At 36.2% G+C, this 21,340-nt stretch overlaps 1 protein-coding gene across 4 annotated transcripts in view; it reads right to left on the reverse strand.

Moving 5' to 3' along the window:
* Positions 1-21,340, reverse strand: part of UNC13C (unc-13 homolog C) — a 136,546-nt gene that overhangs the window by 89,061 nt on the left and 26,145 nt on the right. For all 4 annotated transcript variants that reach the window (XM_027688299.1, XM_027688300.1, XM_027688302.1 and 1 more), the window contains exons 4-8: positions 17,775-17,844; positions 16,131-16,136; positions 12,939-13,010; positions 7,654-7,873; positions 1,360-1,587 (exon numbers count right to left, since the gene is read on the reverse strand). In XM_027688299.1, the coding sequence (XP_027544100.1) occupies positions 1,360-1,587; positions 7,654-7,873; positions 12,939-13,010; positions 16,131-16,136; positions 17,775-17,844 (596 nt within the window). The remainder of the gene's footprint in view (positions 1-1,359; positions 1,588-7,653; positions 7,874-12,938; positions 13,011-16,130; positions 16,137-17,774; positions 17,845-21,340) is intronic.

The raw sequence follows: 21,340 nt of genomic DNA on the forward strand, positions 1-21,340 counted from the left end.
CTTTCTATGCCATTACAGAGAGGGTGACAGTTCAGATCAATTATCATTAACTGTTTATGTATTTGCTGGCTTTTCTGACAGTTACTGTGGGTGTATAGTTAATGGCTATGAATTTAGTGCCAAATAGAAATCCACCCAATTTGACCATAATTCATAAAACTGGAAACCTCAGGAGAAAGCAGAATTGTCAAAGAGCAACCTACCAAACCCAGAGAACTGCAGCTAAAACACTTACTCTGTCTCCTACCATCAGCTGAGCTTGGTTTTGTTATTCTGCACATATTATTTAAAGCATCTCAGTGGTAACATTTAGTTAACATTCTCTAATGCCACTCATTTCGGATAATGAAGCTCCCTTGGTGTGCTCAGAAAAATGATTACATAAAAAGGACACCTTCTTGCTCAGCAGATCAGCTCCTGTGTGGGTTCAGTCACATGTGCTGACTTCAGTGAAAAAAGTGAGATCTGTTACTCTTTTATGCATCCACTTTCTGAAAAGACTAACTCTTAGGAATAAACTAGCATATTTTGTCTTCCCCATTCAGTCAAAATCCACAGCGAAATTTTTAGAAGGCAAGGAAGTAACCTTCTGTGATTTATGCAGGAGAATTAAGTGACAGCCTAGAAAATGTCTTCCAGGGTTGTTAAATTTTATGTATTATACTGGTCTGAACACAAGACAGCCTTCAGTATCCTTAAGAGGTACAACTAAAAGTAAACATTTGAATTAACTCTGTCCCTAGTGCTTGGTGACGGCCCCAAAATTCAACAATTATTCTTTTGAGTTTCATGCACCATCCCTCAACCTCCACTAAAAAAAAAACACTCCCCTGTTGGTGAGGTTTTAATTCAAAAACTTCAATGTCAGAGTCAGAAGACCTGGAAATTATCATGAGCAACCAGGCTAATGTGATTGGAAGCCATTTGGAGCATGTTCGGGGTGTGCAGCATCAGCAGCACTGAACTGGAACACACCCTTAGTTAAACAACATGAATGAATGATGAGTTTCAAACCAATGGGCTCTGGGACTGCAAGCTCAAGTGTTTTTAGTCACTCAAAACCTTTTTGTGTGACCTTTGACTCTTGCAGTTGCTGGCAAAAAGCTCATCATTAGCACAGGAGATACTGGCAGGAGGTAGAGGAGATGCAACAAGGCCATTGACTCATCTTCTAGAGCAGAGGAATATAAAGTAGTTTTGCCAACAGCTGTAACTTCAAGCTCTTGCAGTTAGCATGCTATAAATTCAACTGTTTGCTGATGCACCAAGTGGGCAATTGAACACACAGTTCCAGCTCTGCTTATAATAAATCTTATTCCTGAACCAGGAGATGACTAGGAAAGAAAGAAAAAAATTTACCTGTGATGGTTATTTTTGCTGACCATTTGGATGTTCCATCCAAAACACTTTGTTTCGCTGCTTTTGTATATTGTACAAAATCTTCTTTGGAAATATTAAACATTTCCTGGATCACTTCAAACACCTCTGGTCTATTTTTCTCTCTAATCTTCATTCTTTCCTTCATAGCACTAATAATATTCTGTGTCTTGTCTTCTGCACCATGTTTGGAACTTTTTTCAGCTGCTCCTGAAAGGAGAGAAAAGGTCACTATTGTTATTAAAAAGCTAATTTAGTTCATTTTTGCCTCTAGAGTCTCCAGTCAACTCTTGGTACTGCAGTACTCAAATGAGACCTTTGTTTAATCTGAATAATACCAAGACTCTAGTATTTATTCTTTGTGATACCTAAAATTATCAACTGATTTAGTTAAACACGATGGGTTAATATTCAACTTCCATCAGGTGTTTGTTATACCTAGAAATATTTATTGAATCAGTACTGCTCAGTACTGTGAAAACATCTGAACACGTGAGCTGAGCAGTAGGCACTAAATTGTGGTCTCAAAACTCCATCATTAAACACCACTACTGTGCTTGTGTGGTATTAAACTTTAAGGCTTTTCGTAAAACTCTTCTTGAGGGATCGCTCATGAAAATAACATATTACAGGTACAGAACAGAAAGGTTGTTCTCTCCAGTAAAATGGATATTACTGATAATTTCATTAAGTATATGAGGATGGTAGAAGAGATCAGAGGTTATTATCTATGTGAGAATACTTCTAGACTATATTACCCTGTGGCAATATGTCAGGCCTATCCTACTACACAAGTCTGGAAAACAAAGAAAATACTCAGGTAATTTTTCTGGAACATCAAAACCACTACAGATTTTATTGGTTTAATAAAAAAAAAAAAAATTATAAGGATACCAAGTTGTTGCAGATTTTATTCACAGTTCTTTTCAGAAGTGCTCTGCAGAGATTTCTCTCTCGAACAATTGTAAATGATCTCAGAAGTCCTTCAAAACAAAAGTGAAGTTCACCTTACAAAGTGTCCTTTGTGTGCCAGAGGAAAGAGCTTCTGATCAATGCCTCCACAATACCTAAATGTACATTGACAAAACCCCAAATATCGATCTTGCAGTTGGGTGTGAGGAAAGAAACATCAGACCTCTATGGTCAGGAGAGTATTACAAATGTAGCAAGCAAAAATTTAAATTCCTGCAGCGCTTAACAGGCTATTCCACCTCTTGATGAGACTAACATATAGAGCAAGATGAATATTACAAATTTTATAATCACTGACACATTGCCACTTGCTACAGGCATTGCTGAATTCTGGCTCATGTTGTTAAACACTGCTCAAACTGAGTGTCACAATCATCATCATCATTATCATTAGCAGCACTAAGTACTTTTCCAAAAGCTTCTGGAAACATCATCCAACTAGCCATCCTCAACTCCTGGGAGGATCCAAGTATTATTGTTCCCTTGAAAAAGACAGTAAAATTAAGACAAAATTATGCTGAATATTTTGCTATGAAATTAGAATACAGATATTTTAATACTGAAGAAGAACAGAGTTCTGTCTTTACAATATTATCAAACACCAGGATGTTCTTTGGAAGGAGTTTTTTGTTGAGTCACTCTCAGCTTGCAATGGCTAAAGAAAAAAATTATCAACACATCCACAGAACTAGAAAGGGTCATCTTTCAGCATGAAATTTCAGTGGAGTCTTACTAAACAAACATTTCATGTTTTTGTTTTCCTCATTTTTCAATGTGCCTGAAGGTATCTTAGCACATCAGAGGCAAAGAGATATCTATATATAGAGAGAGAGATAGTAAAGTGGGAAGGCATAATGTCATAAGATTGGAAAAGTGTGGGATGAGATAACAGACACCAGTGATCCCAGATTGTCAAAGAGCTGAATTATGTGCCTTCCTCAAGGTGTTTTCCATGGCACTAAATCTTGAAAATCTCTAGGTCAGAATACCTAATTTTTTTGAATGCAGAAGCCCAAAGTTCTAGTGATTAAAGATTTTCCAGACTGAAAAACTAGGAAATAGTAGAAATAGAATTAAATGCTACCATGAAATTAAATACCAGATAAGGAATTCTCTAGTGATTTTATCACAAAAGGCATGATGGCTGATCTGCTTGGAAGTGTGACAGGTCATTCTTGGAAGGTGCAGGAAGGAATATTTTTCATTTTCTCTTATTTTCTGCCCTTCCTTAAAAAAGTACAAATGCAACATCATAACTGAATGATAAACCATGGACACAATATAAATGGCAATAACATATTCCTGTTAAAAACCTTGCTGATAAAATTGTACAGATAAAAATCAAATATCTGTTAAAATGCAACTTCCCTGAACTCGATAGTCTTCTATTTATATGAAATTATTTATTGCAACTATTTTTACATCCTCAATTGCTGACAGTCTATCAACAACTCTTTTCATGCAGTATTGATCAAGTTAATTGAGACAATATCATTAACTTACATTGCACATGAAGTTAACAAGCCCCTTTTACCCTAGGGACTGATACAAACTCAACATGATTGAAATCAATTCTAACTTAATACTGCACCTCGTACTAGAAAGGGATATCTTGTTGAAGATGAGTGGTCTAATGAAAGTACTACTGATTTTTTTTTAAACCTAATTTAGAACAAGGTTAGATATTGACCTTAAAGAGCTTGAGATGTGACTTCATTTCTACAGTCTACATTAGCAATCATTGCATATAAAAAAAAAATCACAGAGGCTTGGAGGCCAACACACCCTCGTGATTATGAGATGGCCCAAAGAATGACTGTGATAAAAATAACTACATTTGGCTTTATGATACTGTTAGCATTAGCTTTCTCAACAACAGAGATTTAACCAATTGGTCAATTCATTTTTCCAATGTAAAACAAAGTGCACGAACCTCATTTTCAAAGCAGTATAATATTCAAGCCCACTGAACAATTAATCTGTTGCAAAAAAATACGACAGGATGCTCAAAAACATTTGCATGCTAATGAGAAGAGCGGGATCCCTTAGGTGTGTTAAATATTTTATCTGCAATTTGCCTTCCAGAGGTTTGTCCTTTCAAGACTTTGTGGTTCAATGTTTTCAAACTGTTCACACCACAGATGACTTCCAATCCTATTTCTTTTTTTGCAGGCCCTCTCTAAGACTTTTCATTTATATATCTGTAAAAACTCTTCAAAGACAGCATGGTGCTCTGAAACATTTTTTTATGGTTTTTTGGGTTAGTGATGTGGGCCAGGCAACCTCTGGGCTGAATTTTTCTTCAGCTAAGTGAAAAGGAAGATAAAAAGGATACTTTTACTCTGTATGCCTTTTGTAGCTTTTCAATTTTAGCCAGATGAAATTATTTCAGGGATGGATACATCTCTCATGCCACCTGCATGATTGGGGCACCCTGAAAACCAACTCAGCTCTTAGAAAATTAGCAGAGAATTATTGCCTTGACAGTTGGAAGAGTGAAACAGGGAGAGGTATGGTCAGCATGTAAATAAGTGAAGGTATGTCACCCCATAGGGAAAGGATTACTTATTCTGAGGAGTAATAACAGCTCAGCTCCTTATTGGTATTATACTCAGGCCTAGCTGGCTTAAATGTGGTTTTTCAGTGTGTGCAGTGACACTTTTAAGAAGCCTCACAAAGAACAACCTCTCTAACCATTCTCTATTATGAGAAATCATAATACTACACACAGCCTGTGAGTAACTTGTAACCCTGAAACTGTCAGGGACATGATCTTGGATCTTGCTTTTCTCACTTTGCTTTTATTGCTGAGCAGAAATAGCTGTAGTAACAATTCCAGTTTGAACTGTGACTCTCTCAAACAGCAAAAAGAGATTAAAATGCTATACTTTATATGTGCTAGCTCCTACAGACACCTCAGGAAGCTTTCATTTCCCACTCTTCAAACTTCCACAGGAAGAGACACAGACTCAACTACTGTTTTCTTTGATAAAAATGAACCAAAATCCTAGAGGCCAGATCTAAATAGTCTTTCAAGCAGGGGTGACTGTATGTAAGGTATCTCTTAAGAATACACCACTGATCTGTATTGTGCTGTACTTGTAGAATGCACTACAGGACAGAGGATCCATGAGACAGAAAAAAATGTTCTTGCCATATGAAACTTCCAATTAAAAAAACCTCCCAGGTCTCTCTAGTGTAATTCAAAAGGGGACTGAATGCAGTAACCAGGTTGGAAATCCTGGTGGAGCAGAGGAGGGTTTTCATGTGTTTGGTGAGACGAGAACCACCCAAATAACAGTAACAGAAAGGTTCCTCCCAGCACACAGACATGATTACCATGTTCACAACCATTTGATCTTTGCAATACTTCATAACACCACTGTTGAAACAAGATTTGTAATATAAGTTTCACGGAGCAAATTAATCTTGATTTTCGTAAATTAAAAATATTTCTCAAACAAAGTGTTACAACATGACATGTTATTCTGTTAAATCCTCCAAAATAAAATGTCCCCTTCTGGTGGAGTAAGTTTCAGCTATGCTTTATTTCTAGACCATTATTGTATGTAATTATGATATGGGAATTCCCACAACACTCTACAGAAGACTTGATAGCTCTTTGTCACAGAATACAATCAGCCTTTTCAGGGAGCAGCAAAAGTGAGTCATAGCAGAGTAGCTCCTAATCCCAGCAGTAGCCCAGTTCCTGAAGGATGTGTAGAAAGTAACCTTCAATTAGATCCAATGCAGTCCATAAAGATTTGGTTTGGGGCCCCCCTACAAGATTAATCCTACATTACATTTTGAGAATATCAGTATCAATCCAGTGCCCCTCCTCCATGTTTTCCTCCCCCTGCACACAAATAGCACTAAACAAGATAAGATGTGTAAGGGGAGAAATTAAATTTAGGAAAGCAATTTCTATTTTCTGCTTCCTCCATCAGGTTGGCAAGTGACTTGCACATATCCTGTTGCCAGCAGAAGTACAAGCTTAACTCGTTTCCATGCCTGTAAATCCAGGTAGTATAAACCAAGTGATTCCCAGCAGAAACAGGGTGTCAAATGACTACACAAAACAGAGGGATCAATGGGCTGATGTGCAAATCATTATTATTTTTAGCCAGTCTTAAAACATACCCAGAATGAAATGAGACAATTAGTCAATAAGAGTGAACAGGAACTGACATTCTGAAAACAATTCTGCTTTTGTTACTGTCCCAGTAACAGAGCTATTTGCACTTACTGAAGAATCTGCTCACGAGTATCATCTTTATACACCTTTGACTATTCACCACCAACAATCACATTAATGCTGTACAAGCTACCTCTGTAATAACTGATTTTCAAAACAAACATTCCTTTCTCACTTGTGAAACTATGTCAAAAGCTTAGCTGTCAAACACAGCCCAGTTTCAGCCATAGTGCAGAATCACAATTAAGCAGTTAAGCAGCTTGATTTAGAAATTCATCATTGGTTTGTGCTCCATGGGGTCAGTTGCTCTGGGAAATTTTGATTAGTTCCTGAAGAGTATGAACCTTGAGAATCCATCCCTTGTGACAGCTCTTCACACAGAGAACACAGTGGGAAGAAGGAAGACCTGATTGAAATATCTATGTACTCTTCCTACCTGGAGAAGTGCAGGAACACATCAACAGTGAACAATGGGGAATAACTCCAGAGTTATAAAAGCACCTTTCATTCCAAAATAAGAATACTAGAAAATTTGCAGCTCTTGTTTTTCTATTGTTTAGAATCTTGTGTAATAATTGTGTTGTAATTTAAGTATGGTTTAAATGTACCTGGTATATTTTTGAAGGAGAATGCATGGTGGTTGGAATCAATCTGGGCAAAGAAAAACCAAAGAAAAAGGTCCCAAATGACTTCCTGACTAAATTTTCCTTTCCCTTACACATACATGGTTTGGTATTTTGAAAGGCAAGGTCCTACTTACTGTTTAATATTTTTGTCTATTATGCAGCACAATAATATGACTACAATAAGTATCATGAATATTTTTTTAATCTTTGCCATTTTTTAGGCTTAGGCAGTAGAAAGTAAATAATTCTCTGATGTTACCAAGCATTATTTTGTAACTGACCCGCAACATTTGGCACATTTTAAGGACAAAAGCAAAATTAACAGTAGTTGTTTCCTAAAGTTTCTGGTTAGCTTCTCAGCTGTTGAACATGCCCTCGCTGATTTTGGATGATGTGGTCTTTGTTTCAGGATATATCTCAGGGTACCCACAAAATCAAAAGGTGTGAAGTATTGCAACGTTTTAGTTGTCAAGAAATACTCACTCTGCAAACAGTCAGCGTTCAGGAGGTCTTGGCACTTCTCATGGCATTTGACACCACATTCAGTGCACTTCATGCCTTGCCTGGCTATGCCCCAAAGTAGACCTTCACATTCATAACAGTATGTGGGAGTTGTAGCTGTCCAAATTTCAAAGTTATGAGGTGTGGTTGATGATATAGGATAGATCAAAGCCTGCAATGTCTTCTTGAAGACATGTATTTTCTGTTGGGTAAGAAAAAAAATCAAGACTTTAGGTGAACTATTGTTTAATACAAGCGAACTGTAGCTAAATTATATGTCATTTACACTTAAAATGCTAGAAAATATACATATTTTCTATATACATAGAAATATGAATTACTTCTATATAGAAGTAACATACATAGAATATACATAGAAGTATGAATTTGCAAAACACTGATTTACTCATTTTGCCTTATACTTTGAAGACAAAAGAACCCTGGATGACTGTTTTGTCTGAATTCAGAAACAGCAGAGTTAAGCCGGAATCAAGTCAGCCAATTAACACGAAGTCTTATGCATATTTTTATATTTTTAGGCAGAAATTAAAAAATTCATCAGCATTACATTCATTGGTACATTTTAATGAGCTACCTAACGTTACTTCCGAATATTTAAATACTTTCTACTTAGACACACTGCACAAAATGTACTTTGATTATATACAACGCTATCATTTAATATGTAGTGTCTATATAATCTCATCAAATAAAAGCTGGCCAGTTTTAGAGTTCCATTTTATCTGTATTCCTGTGCTATTATCTGTAATAGCATACTCACTACTTCCTGTTTAAGAATCAAGTTGCTTTTTACCTGCAAACAATCAAAAATCCACATCCATTTCTTTGACTGTTTTGGCTTAAGCCTCATGACCAGTTCTACCACAAGAACAGTTATTGGCTGACTAGTGCAGTAACAACCTCAATCTCAGCTCCTCAGTGCTCTCATAAGATAAAAACAAAGCAATCTCTGAAGTTTTGTATATAAAACATGGGCTTATATGGCCATAATAGCCCAGTTTGTTTATCTGAGCTTTTTCAGGCACCCAGATCTTTTAAGTCCAGGTGATTTACCAGGAATAAAAAAAGCTCAGCAATCTGTAGGCTGTACTTGGCGCCACACAAAAATATGATCTTACAACGTTTGTGGGTTTTTTGGGGGTTGTGTGTTCACTAAATTTGTACATGGCTGCCATGAATGTATTAGAAGTTCTAGACCTGTTCCCTTATAATGAATGATTGTTTCTGTTAGAAAGAAGAAACCATATTAAAAGGGGTGGCACAGAGGGATATTTCTGAAAGTCTGTCTGTCCTACCATGTCTTAGTTCCGTGTGGATATAATATGAGGTAGCTCTAATACTGTAGAAAATGGGGAACAACACCTGAGAATGTGTGTGATTTGTCCATTTGTGCTTCAACATCTCTGCCACAGTTCTGATAGGGTAGGAAGCAAAGCAAACTTACTCAGTCGAGCATTTGTTAGCACTCCCTTATACTTAATATTCAGCTGTGGTAAGTTTATACCAAATGGAAGATATTAGGCTGTCTACCAATATGCTGACATGTTCTTGGTTTTGTGTATCTTCATCTCTGCTCAAAACATGTGAGATATTCTGCTAATGATAAATTGTCTGATAAAAATAAAATATTTTTTGTGCACACATCTGCATAATGTTGCACGATGAGAGCCATCAATTAAAAGACTTCTGCTGCCATGGGAAAACCATTACCATGGGGCAATAAATCTACTGATCCATAGGTTCAAGCACTAAAAATAGCAGAACCAAATGTTAAGTAGCTTAGGCTGCAACAACTCTTCTTGAAGTTGTTACACACTGAAATCAACATCCACCCTGTGAAGCCAAACCAAATATACACGGTCAGACATTTCGTGGGCATTTGATCCCAGCACTTCTGAGAACACTGCAGAACTGAACTAAGGAAAAAACCTGATACAGCAGGAAAGACTAAAACAAATACTGAATTGCTCTCTGGGGTGCTTCTTAGCCTGTCCTAATAACTTCCCTGAAAGCAAGGAAAGGTCTGCACTGGTTTGATTTGGCAGACCCTAAGAACGACTGGGTTAGTCACCATCACCTAACTCTGGAGAATTCCTCTTTGCACCTTCTGCCTGCCATGTCAAAACTTGCCAGTCACAGGGCTCAGAAAGAAACCTAAAGTGAATTTATGCAGCTTGCTGAGAAATGATGCTTCTCAGAAACCACCAGATATTTGAAGATTCCTTTGCAGGTTACACTGTCCCACTCCTGAACTCCGGTAGCCTCAGTACAAATCCCGCCCTTTCACCCTGTTCAGCTTCACGTTTTTTTCACATTATAAATAATTTTGCCAGTAACTTCGAAAATGTCAGTAAGTAATAAAATGGCACAGCTCAACAGGCCTTGAAATAAACATGTGAGGGTAAATGAAATTTTCAGCTGAAAGACACAATTCGTAGATTAGTTTTGGTGCTGAACATGTTCCTTCCCCTGTTGTTAATAAAACAAATTGCAAAGGAGAATTTTATTTATCTTTCTGTCTAGAGGCTTTCATTCCTATTACTTTTCTCTGTTTAAATGTTTCTGTTATATGAATTCACTGAGCTCTGGGCATGGCAATGTTTAGCACTCAATATACAGGAGAATTATCTAGTTATCTGCTTATCCTCTGAATTGAAGTTTATTTCTGTTATATACTACTTGAAATACTTTTAAATGTCATCAATATATTATTTTACAAACTTGCAGCCCTGTCTCTTTGTTCAGCAAAGCAATTAAATGAATGCTCAACTGAAAACATATGTTTACGTATCGCACTGTTTAAAACATCTTTGGATCTGTGCCTGAAAACACAAAAACTCACAGTGTCATGTGTGTGCTCTACCAGAAGGACAGCAGTGTCAGGTGGCAAAGCTCAAAGCCTTCACCTCAGGTTTTAATTTTTTGTGTAAGTGGCATTTGATTTTTTTAATAAAAGACATTAGTTCAAAGAATTTCCGTGCTGAATCTAGTCAGCAAATAAGCTGCTCCCACCAGAGCCGCTAATATTCCCTCTAGAAAAAGTTGAGGGAGGGTAAAAGCCAAAAAACCTTAATCAGAGGAATAACTTGCCCAAAGGGATTTTTTTTTTGCGTAACTCTCATTGGTGACTGCATTTCTTCATCTGCATTTCACATCTTCATTTTGTGGAGAGTATCTGGAGAGTTCTTTTATGCCTGAAAATGTCTGTCCTTTTTGTTTTCAAATCTTGCTCTACCCTGTTGAATGATGCCCTAGGTTATTAAGTTCAGCTGGCTACTTAGAGACCAAGTACAAAAGCATTATCTTTTCCATGTTTTAAATATCTAGCCAGTGGCTTTACTGGCTGTAGCATTACATTTATCTGTGAAAGATTACTCACTTCCCTTTATATGTTTAGTGAGGGCTGGCTCACTAAAGGATAAGACAGGCTTCTCCTATTCACCTCTTCTCTAAATTAAGCTTTCCACATTTTCTCATCAAATGAACTTTGATATATCTAAATTATATTTGCTGTCTACCTTTGGAATTACATTTTTATTTAAAGATTTGTTAAGAAATATCTATTTCTGATGCAGAGTTTTTCATATGACATGGTTCAAAAGGAGGCCAAAGAGTATAAAGCATAAAACCATATTGAAATAATTTTTCTATATCTCCTGAATCATAGTTCAGTAGTTTCTCCTGGTTGACAGCAAGCATTGGAGAAATGCTTACACTGAGCTGTCCACTGGGATTTGCTGCCTTCTTTTTTTCCTCCTGAACAGTACCACTCAAGAATCTGTAAGTGCAGTCCAAATCATTATTTATTCTCCTGCATTTGTTGGCAATTAACATTATCTCTAAAACTTGCAACTGAAGTCAGAGTCTGATAGTTTTTACAGGAAGGGAGGCAGGTAAATAAATAGCTGCATCTATATTAATCATCATAAAAGATAATAAATGCATACATAGGTTTTTCTCAGTAAACATCTTTTAGTGAAGCATATGGAGTATCTTAGTTTCTTTTACTGAACTTAGGTAGTTTTGTAGAAACTGTAACTTAGGTATTTTTGTAGAAACTGTAACATGGAAAAAAGTCTTTATTTTGTACGACTTGCATGGTGTAAGTTTTTCTGTATAATTTTCTCTCAGCCTTGAACTTCTTCTTAAGATTCAATAGTTCTCTTTCATTCTGCCAACCTTTGTTACTATTTTGAGATAGTAGAATAAAATAACTCCTTCTTCTACTGAAAGAACATTTCAAACACCAGCTGTTTTCTACCTCAGCAATCCATCCCTGAGCACTACCAAACTGTTACTTTATGATTACCATACAAGCACAGAAAGTTCACAATAAATCAGGTAAGATGGACGTGTGTGTATTTGTGCTGTGGGTTTCAGTTCCCAGAACACCTGTCTATATATTCTGTTCTTCCATTCTTCTACTATGGAGCTTAACAACTGCGTAAGAAAAATTCAACACTTCATTTTTCTTCAATGTAGGATATATTTTAGAAGGCTGTGTATGCACTAGCAAGTTAAGGAACACAAAATGGGCCTATATTCCTTCAAATTAGTCCTTTTGCTTAGTTTAGTCATGTGAATCTTGCATCACACTTTAAGTATTCCTGAGGAAAATTACACCTTTTGTGGTTTTGTTTCAAATAAATTTCTTTTTCAAAATCTAAGTGAAGTCAATAATGGAAAACCACAATACACAGGTTTTACTAGCTATGAGAATATGATTTTTCAGAATATTCTCGTGGTCACTTCTTGTATGAATTAAACATTTCTTCAAGAATGACGTGTTATTAGTGTGAGTTACATTAAAAAAAGTCAAACAGTGTCCCAGCCACCTATAAGGACTGGGAAAAAATAATGATCACAAAGAAACCTTCCTGCAGAGTCCTGTCATTCTGATTGCACCCATGATGTGATGAAGACATAGAGATGCTGAAAGACTGCAAGTAAAGCACGGTATAAAATGCTTCCCCCAAATAACTGCTTGGTAAAACAAAGGTTTCTTGCTCAGTCTCTTCTGACTGTCGTGGGTGTGAGTCAGCAGAAGCAAACCTGGCCTTGTAACCGTGGATCAGGCAGCAAACTCTGCTCAGGATCCCTGAAAGTTCCTACGCAATAAATGGAATATTCACACACTCAATTTCATCCAGTTTGGAGCATCTAAGGCTGAAACAAATTTTAAAAATCTTTTAACAAAAATGTCTTCATTATTAAAGTGATTTAAGCGTGCCATTGAACACACTTACCATTTCCTCAGTGTTTATGGAGGTCCGGGTGAGCATGGCCATGGAAATACCAGACTTTCGAGCTGCAAGTGTCTGTTTGAGGCAAATGCAAAATGGTTAAAATTATACTTGTAACACCAGCTGTCAAATCTAATGGAAGGCAATTAGCACTTGATTGTGCTATTGGATATAAACAAAACTGCAGAAGTTCCATAAACTTTTAGTTAATGTTTGCAGCCCACAACTTTTAAGGTTTCAGTACATAATGGAAGTGCACCTTCCATCATCATTACTGTTTCTTTCAGCAGTGCCCAGCTGAACTGCCATTCCTAATAGAAAACCTGTTTTTCAGAGGTTTGTGACTTAGTTTTTTTAAACCACAGGCTGTCACTGTTTTTCCGCTTTGCCAACCAAATTAATGTGGTACAAGGATAGGCATCCTGCCCTAATTTGGAAGCTGACTGTGCCTGCAGCAACGTGGGAGATCATTTTGCAGTAGTCTTACGGTTCAAGTTGTCAGTGTGGATAATTTTTGTAACTCACTGAGCATTTTTAAACTGTGCGTATGTATAAAAGTGTTACTTGTTTTAAATAAAAAGACCTTGAAAAACCTTAAATTCTTATTTTCCTTAAAGAGAACGTTAATTTGATACTGTGGATCACAGTATCCATATTTCTCCACATGGATATATGGAGAAATACTCTGGTCCCTGGAGGCAAGAAAAAAGGCTGGAACTCTGTCTCAATCTGTCCTCACTTGGCCACATGAGGTTATTGGTAGATGAACACTTCCTGGTTCCAAATACTACACACTTGGTTGTAGAGACAATCCCATTTGCTCTAGTACAGTACATACGAAGTGACTCGAAATATTTTTAATATACAATAAACAATGCAAATTTCTATTCCTTATTGCAATAACCCTGAAATTTAAACAGTTCCTTGAGAATTGATTAGCAAGTATAATGATCAGAAGGAAAAAGACCCTGGTGAAATGAGTTCTGTGTGTTTTCTAAATAATATTTCAAATCTGAATATCGCTTCTGCTATCAGTACTCCTTTTGGCCTGACAGAAACAGGTAAGATTTATTTCACTGTGCGAAATATCAACCATAGCACTGTTCTATTACTGCACTTCACCTGCAATGTTCTCATTCTTCCTTACCCCTATTTGAAATCATTCCATATGTGTCTCTATGCTTGTGCTTTATCTCTGTTCTTCTGTCACCCAGGATCTGCTTTGTCATGCACTGCTGCCCTCATAGTCCAGCACCCTGGAGATCAATGACAAAACCACCCACTAACCATAAGTCTGTGGTTGCTTTTGTTGTGGGGATACAAATTTTCACCTAACTGTGCAGTGTGTCTCTGTAGTTCACCATTACAGAGCTATTACAGCAAAAATTTCAGTGATATTTTGCATATGACATTTTTTTCTGAAATATGTATTGGGTCAGAAGCAATTCAGGCTCACATCAACAGAGGAATTGCATCATTAATCTTTGGATGAAGGGACAATTCTAATTTCTTCCCATTTTATCATTTTAAGCACTGACATTTAAAACTGATTTTTATTTATTTATTTAGATATATTAAGACTGTTCAATTTTAATTTTAAATGTTCATTTCCCCTGATTCAATTTTCAATAAGTTTCTCTTGATAATAATTAAACTTGCAGATTGACACAAAATTATTAATCTTGTGAAACCAATTATAGGGTAAGAGTCACGCTTGGTTTAGTAATTTGATTTGATTTATCACTGTCCTATTACAGTTGAGATGTAAAGAACCCTCCTTTTTTTTTCTTCTTTAAAGTCAGCAGTTTACCCTCACTATGCCATTAATTTGCTATCAGTTTTCCCATTCGATTATTATTAAGTAAATAATTCTGTTTACTTCTCTGTGACCATCTTTTCATTCTATGTCTGTGAGTATGGGCAATTCCATCAGGTTGTGCCAGTGAGATCGACAAAGTCACAGGAAAGATTAAACAAGAGCCCAGAGGCTTTGCTGTTTCAAACTTTTTGGGACAAAACCTAATGCTACAGGACCCATGCATCAAAATAAAAAATGGTAAGGAAAAATGCAATGGGATCATTAAGAAGAAAAGAAACAATTTTCATAATCAGTAGAGTTTCAGGTTAAAAAAAATTACTTTAAAAGCACCCATCTTTTGATCCCTCTTAAAGCATGGGTTTCTTCTCAAAGCCTTGCAAAGTACCCATTTATATTTACTTGCCCTCGGTGTGCTGGTTTTATAGTTTTGAACTGTAGACTTCATGTCCCTTATACTTAGAAAGGGATTTGATCCTTTCAGGTCTCAGCTGCACAATCCCAGCCATTCCAAGTGAGAGAACAATGTGGATGACTTGTCAGGGCAGGAGTACAAAGGGCATAATAACATTAACCTGGATTATGGGGCAGTGGCTGCTGCTGTGTTCTGTCCTCCAGCAATTCACCAAAGCACATGAGCCAGCAGAATTGCAGCTTCATGGGATCAGTAGAAGTCAATAAACAGATATTATTTCCCATGAGAAAAAAGGAAAAAAGGGAAGCAATTTTGGCCCTGTCCTGTGTCCTTGAAGCTCAGTACTCCCAATGGGTGCTCATGGAATCATGGAACTTTACCATTTTGCCCCTTAATCAGAAATATGTCTAAAATTATAGTCCAGTGCCCTATATCAAATAACAAAACCTAACAGAAAACAGGTAATTACGTTGTTCTTAATCAAGTGTTTGTCATGTTGGAAGAAAGTGATGTCCAGAGGGATTTGTGATAAACCAGCATATTTAACAGTCATGTGGATTAAATTTACAGGGATTTTAGTGGAAAAAAATCCCAGCCTCAAAGACAATTATATTATTATTATTTACATTTAGTAAAATTTAAAAAGCCCTCACAACTTCTCTTTTTCTAGGTATCTAAGTCTCTCAGTACCACAGGGGAAGCATTATGCTTGGGTGCCAAACATTCTGCTTGTATCATTAGAAAGGATATTTGGAATACATCAATACCTTTTTAACATAAACTTTTCCTAATAATTTTGGTATATGTGATACAGAGGACAAGACATTCTCTTATGATTAAATTCTTGGTCATAAAATATTTTTCCTACTTTCCAATACAAGGTCATAATAAAATATGACATTAATGAAATCCATAAAAGCTTTTACGATAATTTTAGAACATTTATCAGTATAAAAGTACTTACCATAGCCTGAAAAATCCAGCCAAGATTGGAAAGAAATTTTAAAAAATGTTAATAATTTGTCAGATTTATTGCAACAAAAATATATATGAAATTATATCTATTTCAGTCAGTATTAAAAGAGTATATCACTCATTTCTAGCAAGGATCACTTACAGCGTATCACATCTTACAAGGACCTGACCATTAAGTAATTGATTTAAATGAGGTGTGTTGGAACCAATTGAAAGCTCAGAGCTTGCAGGAGGCTGCTTGAAACATATACCTTTAAATACAAATAGTCTTTCAAAGATAAAGACCTACACTAAGTCTGAAATAAGTTCTTTTAAAGTTGGTAGAAGTTTTTTAGGCTTACAGATGTAGAACTGAATTGTAATACAATTTACTCTTTTAAAGATGTATATAGTTAAAGAACATATAGCTAAGAACGATACTGTAAGTCCATAATGATTCAATTTCAGAATGAATTTCAGCTTTAAAACTGCAATTTACACTTATTAAAGATAGAATTCCTTCAAGAGGAGTTATCCTCCAGGGACTGGACAGTAAAGCAGCAATCACTGACATACTAAAATAATAAAATGAAAGTGTTATCCCTTTCAAAGTGAATAATTATCATTCTGATGTCTTAAAGAATTCTGAGCTATACTTTTCTGCAAACAGTTCCAACAATTAAAACAGAGTGTCATTTAATATGCATAAATGTGTCATAATGGGGCAGTAGATTATATTTGTGTAATACTACTATGTCACACATTGTAACACTTCATTGATTTCAGAAGGAATTCTACCCTAAAATGATTGCTGTATTTTCTCTTTCTGACTGTTCAGATGGCACAGTGTATCACTGTAAAGTAACTGGACAGTGTAGCTGGGAAAACACCGAGCAATTATTTAGCAAAGGCTGATCTTTTAATGACAGGCCCAGTAACATTTACTTAGGTTAACTCCCCATCATTCCTTTACAATGAAAAATTGGTTTGGGGGCTCACCACCATCAGAGACTAAGTATGGATTTTATTGAATTATGAATTCTGTACTTCAGGAAAAGAAAAAGAGAAATGTGAATAGCACTTGAAATTCTTCAGAGCAGAGAGATTCTACTTAATCTTGTTTAGACTGAAAGCCAGAATAAATCCCAAAGGAATTGCCATTCTTTTCACCTTTCTGAAATTTATTTTTCTAGACTATTATTGTCCAAAATGACTGTTAAAAACCCCATGCCTCATCTTGTACCAAAAGTACACATAAATCTTTAAAATATTCATAGTGAAAAAGGGCTGCTTTTTAAAAGGAACTTTCTTCCTCTTTCAGTATCAAAACAAATCAAGTCAATCACTATCCCAAACCCTTGATAGCACCTGTCTTCATAAGCTAACTTAAAATGAGAATGGGCAGTTTATTATTGCCTGAAATGCACATTACTTGATTACACAAGTAATATCTAAATATTCACTGAGATATTCAGATTTATCTAGTCCATTATAACACCACCTCATTGGCTTTTACTGGCCTCAATCCATTCTCTCAAGATACCTATTTTCCCTAACACAATTGTTGACAGACTGTCATTCCCATGCACAGTGGTAATTACAAGGAAGGTGTAGACAACTGACAAAGGAATGAACAGTTTCAGGAGTTACTCACCACATCTCGAACAATGGGGAAAGATTTCTTCCTGCGCAGGTCTGGCATGCTGTCAATGCCATACAGGCCACTGCAGGAGACACAGAGGCAAAGAAGAAAATACAGACATGGGGCTTACAAGTCTGCATCCTTAAGAACTGCTTTTAATATCTGTATATTTACAGATAAAATCAAAATTAGCAGTTAGCAGTTAAAGAAGGTAAATGTTCCGTTTCTTACGAAAAGCTGGTGAAAGTGCTCTTGGTGCTGCTGACTTTTCCTTCTGGCATTCACCCAAAACAGAGTAGCTGAAAGGGTGTTTAATACCTCCTAAAACTTTTTACCATTGATTTAGAAGTTAGAACAGTAGCTCACCATCAGAAGGTCTTGTATATCTGGTAGTTGAGATGCAGCCCAACGCTGCAGAGAATATCATTGTTGTAATAAATTTGATAAAGACTACAATATCTAGCAAAGTCACAGATTCACATCTCAAATAACTCCATGTGAATGTGGAAAACAGAGCTTGTCCCATTTTAAGATACTTCCATGGTGACCATCATTATTTTCTCTTTCCCGGTTTAAGCTTTTTCATTAAGCACAAAATTAAACTCCAATTAGATCTCACATATAACTTGGAAACAGCAGCAAAGAGCAACTTGTAATCACTTCAAGGAATAAAAGGCTGACACAATAGAATTTGAAAGAGTACATAGTGATAGAGATAACAATGTGCCTCATTCTTCCTGACTCTTCAGAACAGTTAACACAGGTATTATCCTGCTGAACTTTTTCTGCATTGGATATTGGAAGATTGCCACATACCTTGCCAGATCTAATTCACAGATGTATTCTCAGAGAAGTTGGTGTATAATCATTTTATCATCTGAAAGTCCTCATTTTATTCGTACACAAAACAATTTTTGGGTGAAAAGAGATATAACTGAAATCAGTGACAGAATTTTCACTTCCTTTTGAAGGGTCGGCACTCGGTCCCAGATACTCCTTTGGTGACTTGAGGATTAAAACCCCCACACCCCACCCACACCACCTGACAAACTGTTGACAAAAAAGTTGACAAATTCTATATCTAAGGTAACGCTCTGGTTGAGGATTCCTGCTGGATGTAGATGTTGCAATTTAATTCTTCTAATGCATCAAGTCTGTATTGACACAGTTTTTTGCACAGAAAATTCCCAAGTTGCCTATGTTAAAATGAAGGCATCCCTCTGCTTTTCTTTGCAAAGTTCCTTCTAGTTACAAGAGAAAAAATGGTCATGCCTTTCATATCTTAGTTGAGTGAGTAAAGCACTTAGAGCATAGGAGAGTTTATTTTAACACTTATGAGCATCACCACTTTCCAAGCACTATCTTAACTCTTACCCTATAAATTCAGGGGATAATCTGTTTCTTTCATACCCCCTTCTGATGCACCTGCATCATCATCTAAAAAAGGGAAAGAATTCATAAGCTGTTTATGCAATTCCTTTATATTTTGACATGAACAGTCTTTGTGAAGGGTTGTGATACTAGAATTTTTTTCAAGAACACAAAGATCAAAGTAGACCCAAATTGCAACTTCCAGACCTACAAACCCATCAAAAGTATGATAGAAAAATAACATTTCTGAGGTTGTGAAAAGTAAATGTATGGAGATTAAGAGATAAACTCAGAAACTCAGGGCTTTTCGCTACTCAGGAGAAGTTCCACCAGGAGTAAATAAAACTCACCCTGTGGATAAGGAATTCTTATGCCACAAAGAGCTACTTCTGACAGACAATATCTGTAAAATCACTTCCATCTATTATTCTGCTCTGTAACATAAAATATGAGTGAAATGGAGGTTCTTACTGAACTCCTTTTACTGATCATTAAGGAGTAGCACATAGCAAGGAAAAAAATCCAAATTCAAGAATAGTCTTTTTATGGGAAAAAAGAGTTATGTCTGAGTTAAGCATGTTGATGATGTTACCAAAGAAAGAAAAGGTTGGCTTTTGAGGGAACAGCAAGAATGACAGAATAAAGGCAGATGAATACATAATGCAAAGATATTTTATTATGACATTAGTGGTGTAATTTATGCTCAGTCAGTAACCTGTCACAACTCACACCTCTGTCTCTTTAAATAGCTTAATATTCTACTCAATCTGTACTTCCCCCCACAATCTTTTCATTATGATTTTCAACTCAACTTCAACTTGGCAGAAATATCTTGATCTGCTTTTTCCTCCGTGCATCTCTACAATATAACAAATATTTACTTATAGGTTATATGTGGTGAAGAGGTAACCATTTTGTTATTTTGAAAAAGTATTACTAAAACTCACTCCAGTTATCGTCTGCAAAGTGAAATATCAATGACATTAAATATTTTGGTTTTAAATGCACTTCGCCATCTTTTCTGACAATACCAGGGCGGTGCTGTAGCTATTACCAAGACGTTTATGTGCTCCATCAGAAGGTTCTGCAACTTCTCTGCAATTAATTTTTCAAATCTGGCAATGTCAGGAAATTCTTACAGATACACACTTACTCACCTGAATACCTTTAAGAGACTGAAGAAGCTAAAGCACATTTGAGGGAAGAGCTGCAATCTGAAACTGCAGCTTGTAAAGGGAAACTGTCTCCTTTCTCCTGTGCAATGAATCAATGACCAGATGAACTCCTAGAAGACAATAATATCTCCTCCCTCTTGGCTGAAATCGATCTTATTTTTGGAGAACTGCTTATGTAGGATTTTTCCTTGCATCTTTAGTGAAACAGCCCCGATTTTGGGGATGTAAACTAGAAATCCTCCGATGCATAAGTTCTCTGTATAAGGACAAATCGATCCTTCTAACAGCATGTAAGAGGACTGTAAATATGCAAAGATTGTTGGCTATCACTGGAAGTAAAGATTAATATACTGATCTGGATTGTGAGATCAAATTTTATTGAAAAATAGAATAGCTACTTCACCAGAACTAAAAAACTGGGCAACGCTGTATTGACAATGAAATATTAGTCTTTGTGTATAATCTTTGGAACATTAAAGACTAGCCATAGAAAAACTGTACATGTTAATATAGGTTATAAATTAAATTCTCTACTCCCCTCCCTATGCCCAATTATAAACCAACATAGAAGATGGTGAAGTTTAATCAAAGTTATTACTCAAGCCACAAAAAAAAATCTGTAATACTGACTATTTTTTATCTGCTTCTGAAGATATGTTGCACAACCACAATGTATTTGAATTTGTCAGAGTCCAAGAAAAATAAGTTTGTTTTACCATTGAGAACATGCCACTGAAGGAAAGGAGTAATCATCTGCATGCAGCACAATCTGTGTATCATTAACAAATTTCAGAATGGGTTAGGCCATGTGTAAAATTATCAGTCTCTGACTCCCCATCAGACAAACAGTAAATTAGTACAGACCAAGTCTCTGGAAAAAGTAAAACAGTACTACCCAAGATTCATGACAAAAAACCCAGCTGACCTCCTTTTACTTTTTAAAAATATGTGAATAAAGAACTCTAAAGTGTCTCATTTTCAATAAAATGAAGAAGCTATTATGGGATACTGGTATGGAAGACCCAGGAAAGG

This window comes from Neopelma chrysocephalum, unplaced genomic scaffold, assembly GCF_003984885.1.
Source record: "Neopelma chrysocephalum unplaced genomic scaffold, ASM398488v2 Primary Assembly neopelma1_75, whole genome shotgun sequence".
Lineage (NCBI taxonomy): Eukaryota > Metazoa > Chordata > Aves > Passeriformes > Pipridae > Neopelma > Neopelma chrysocephalum.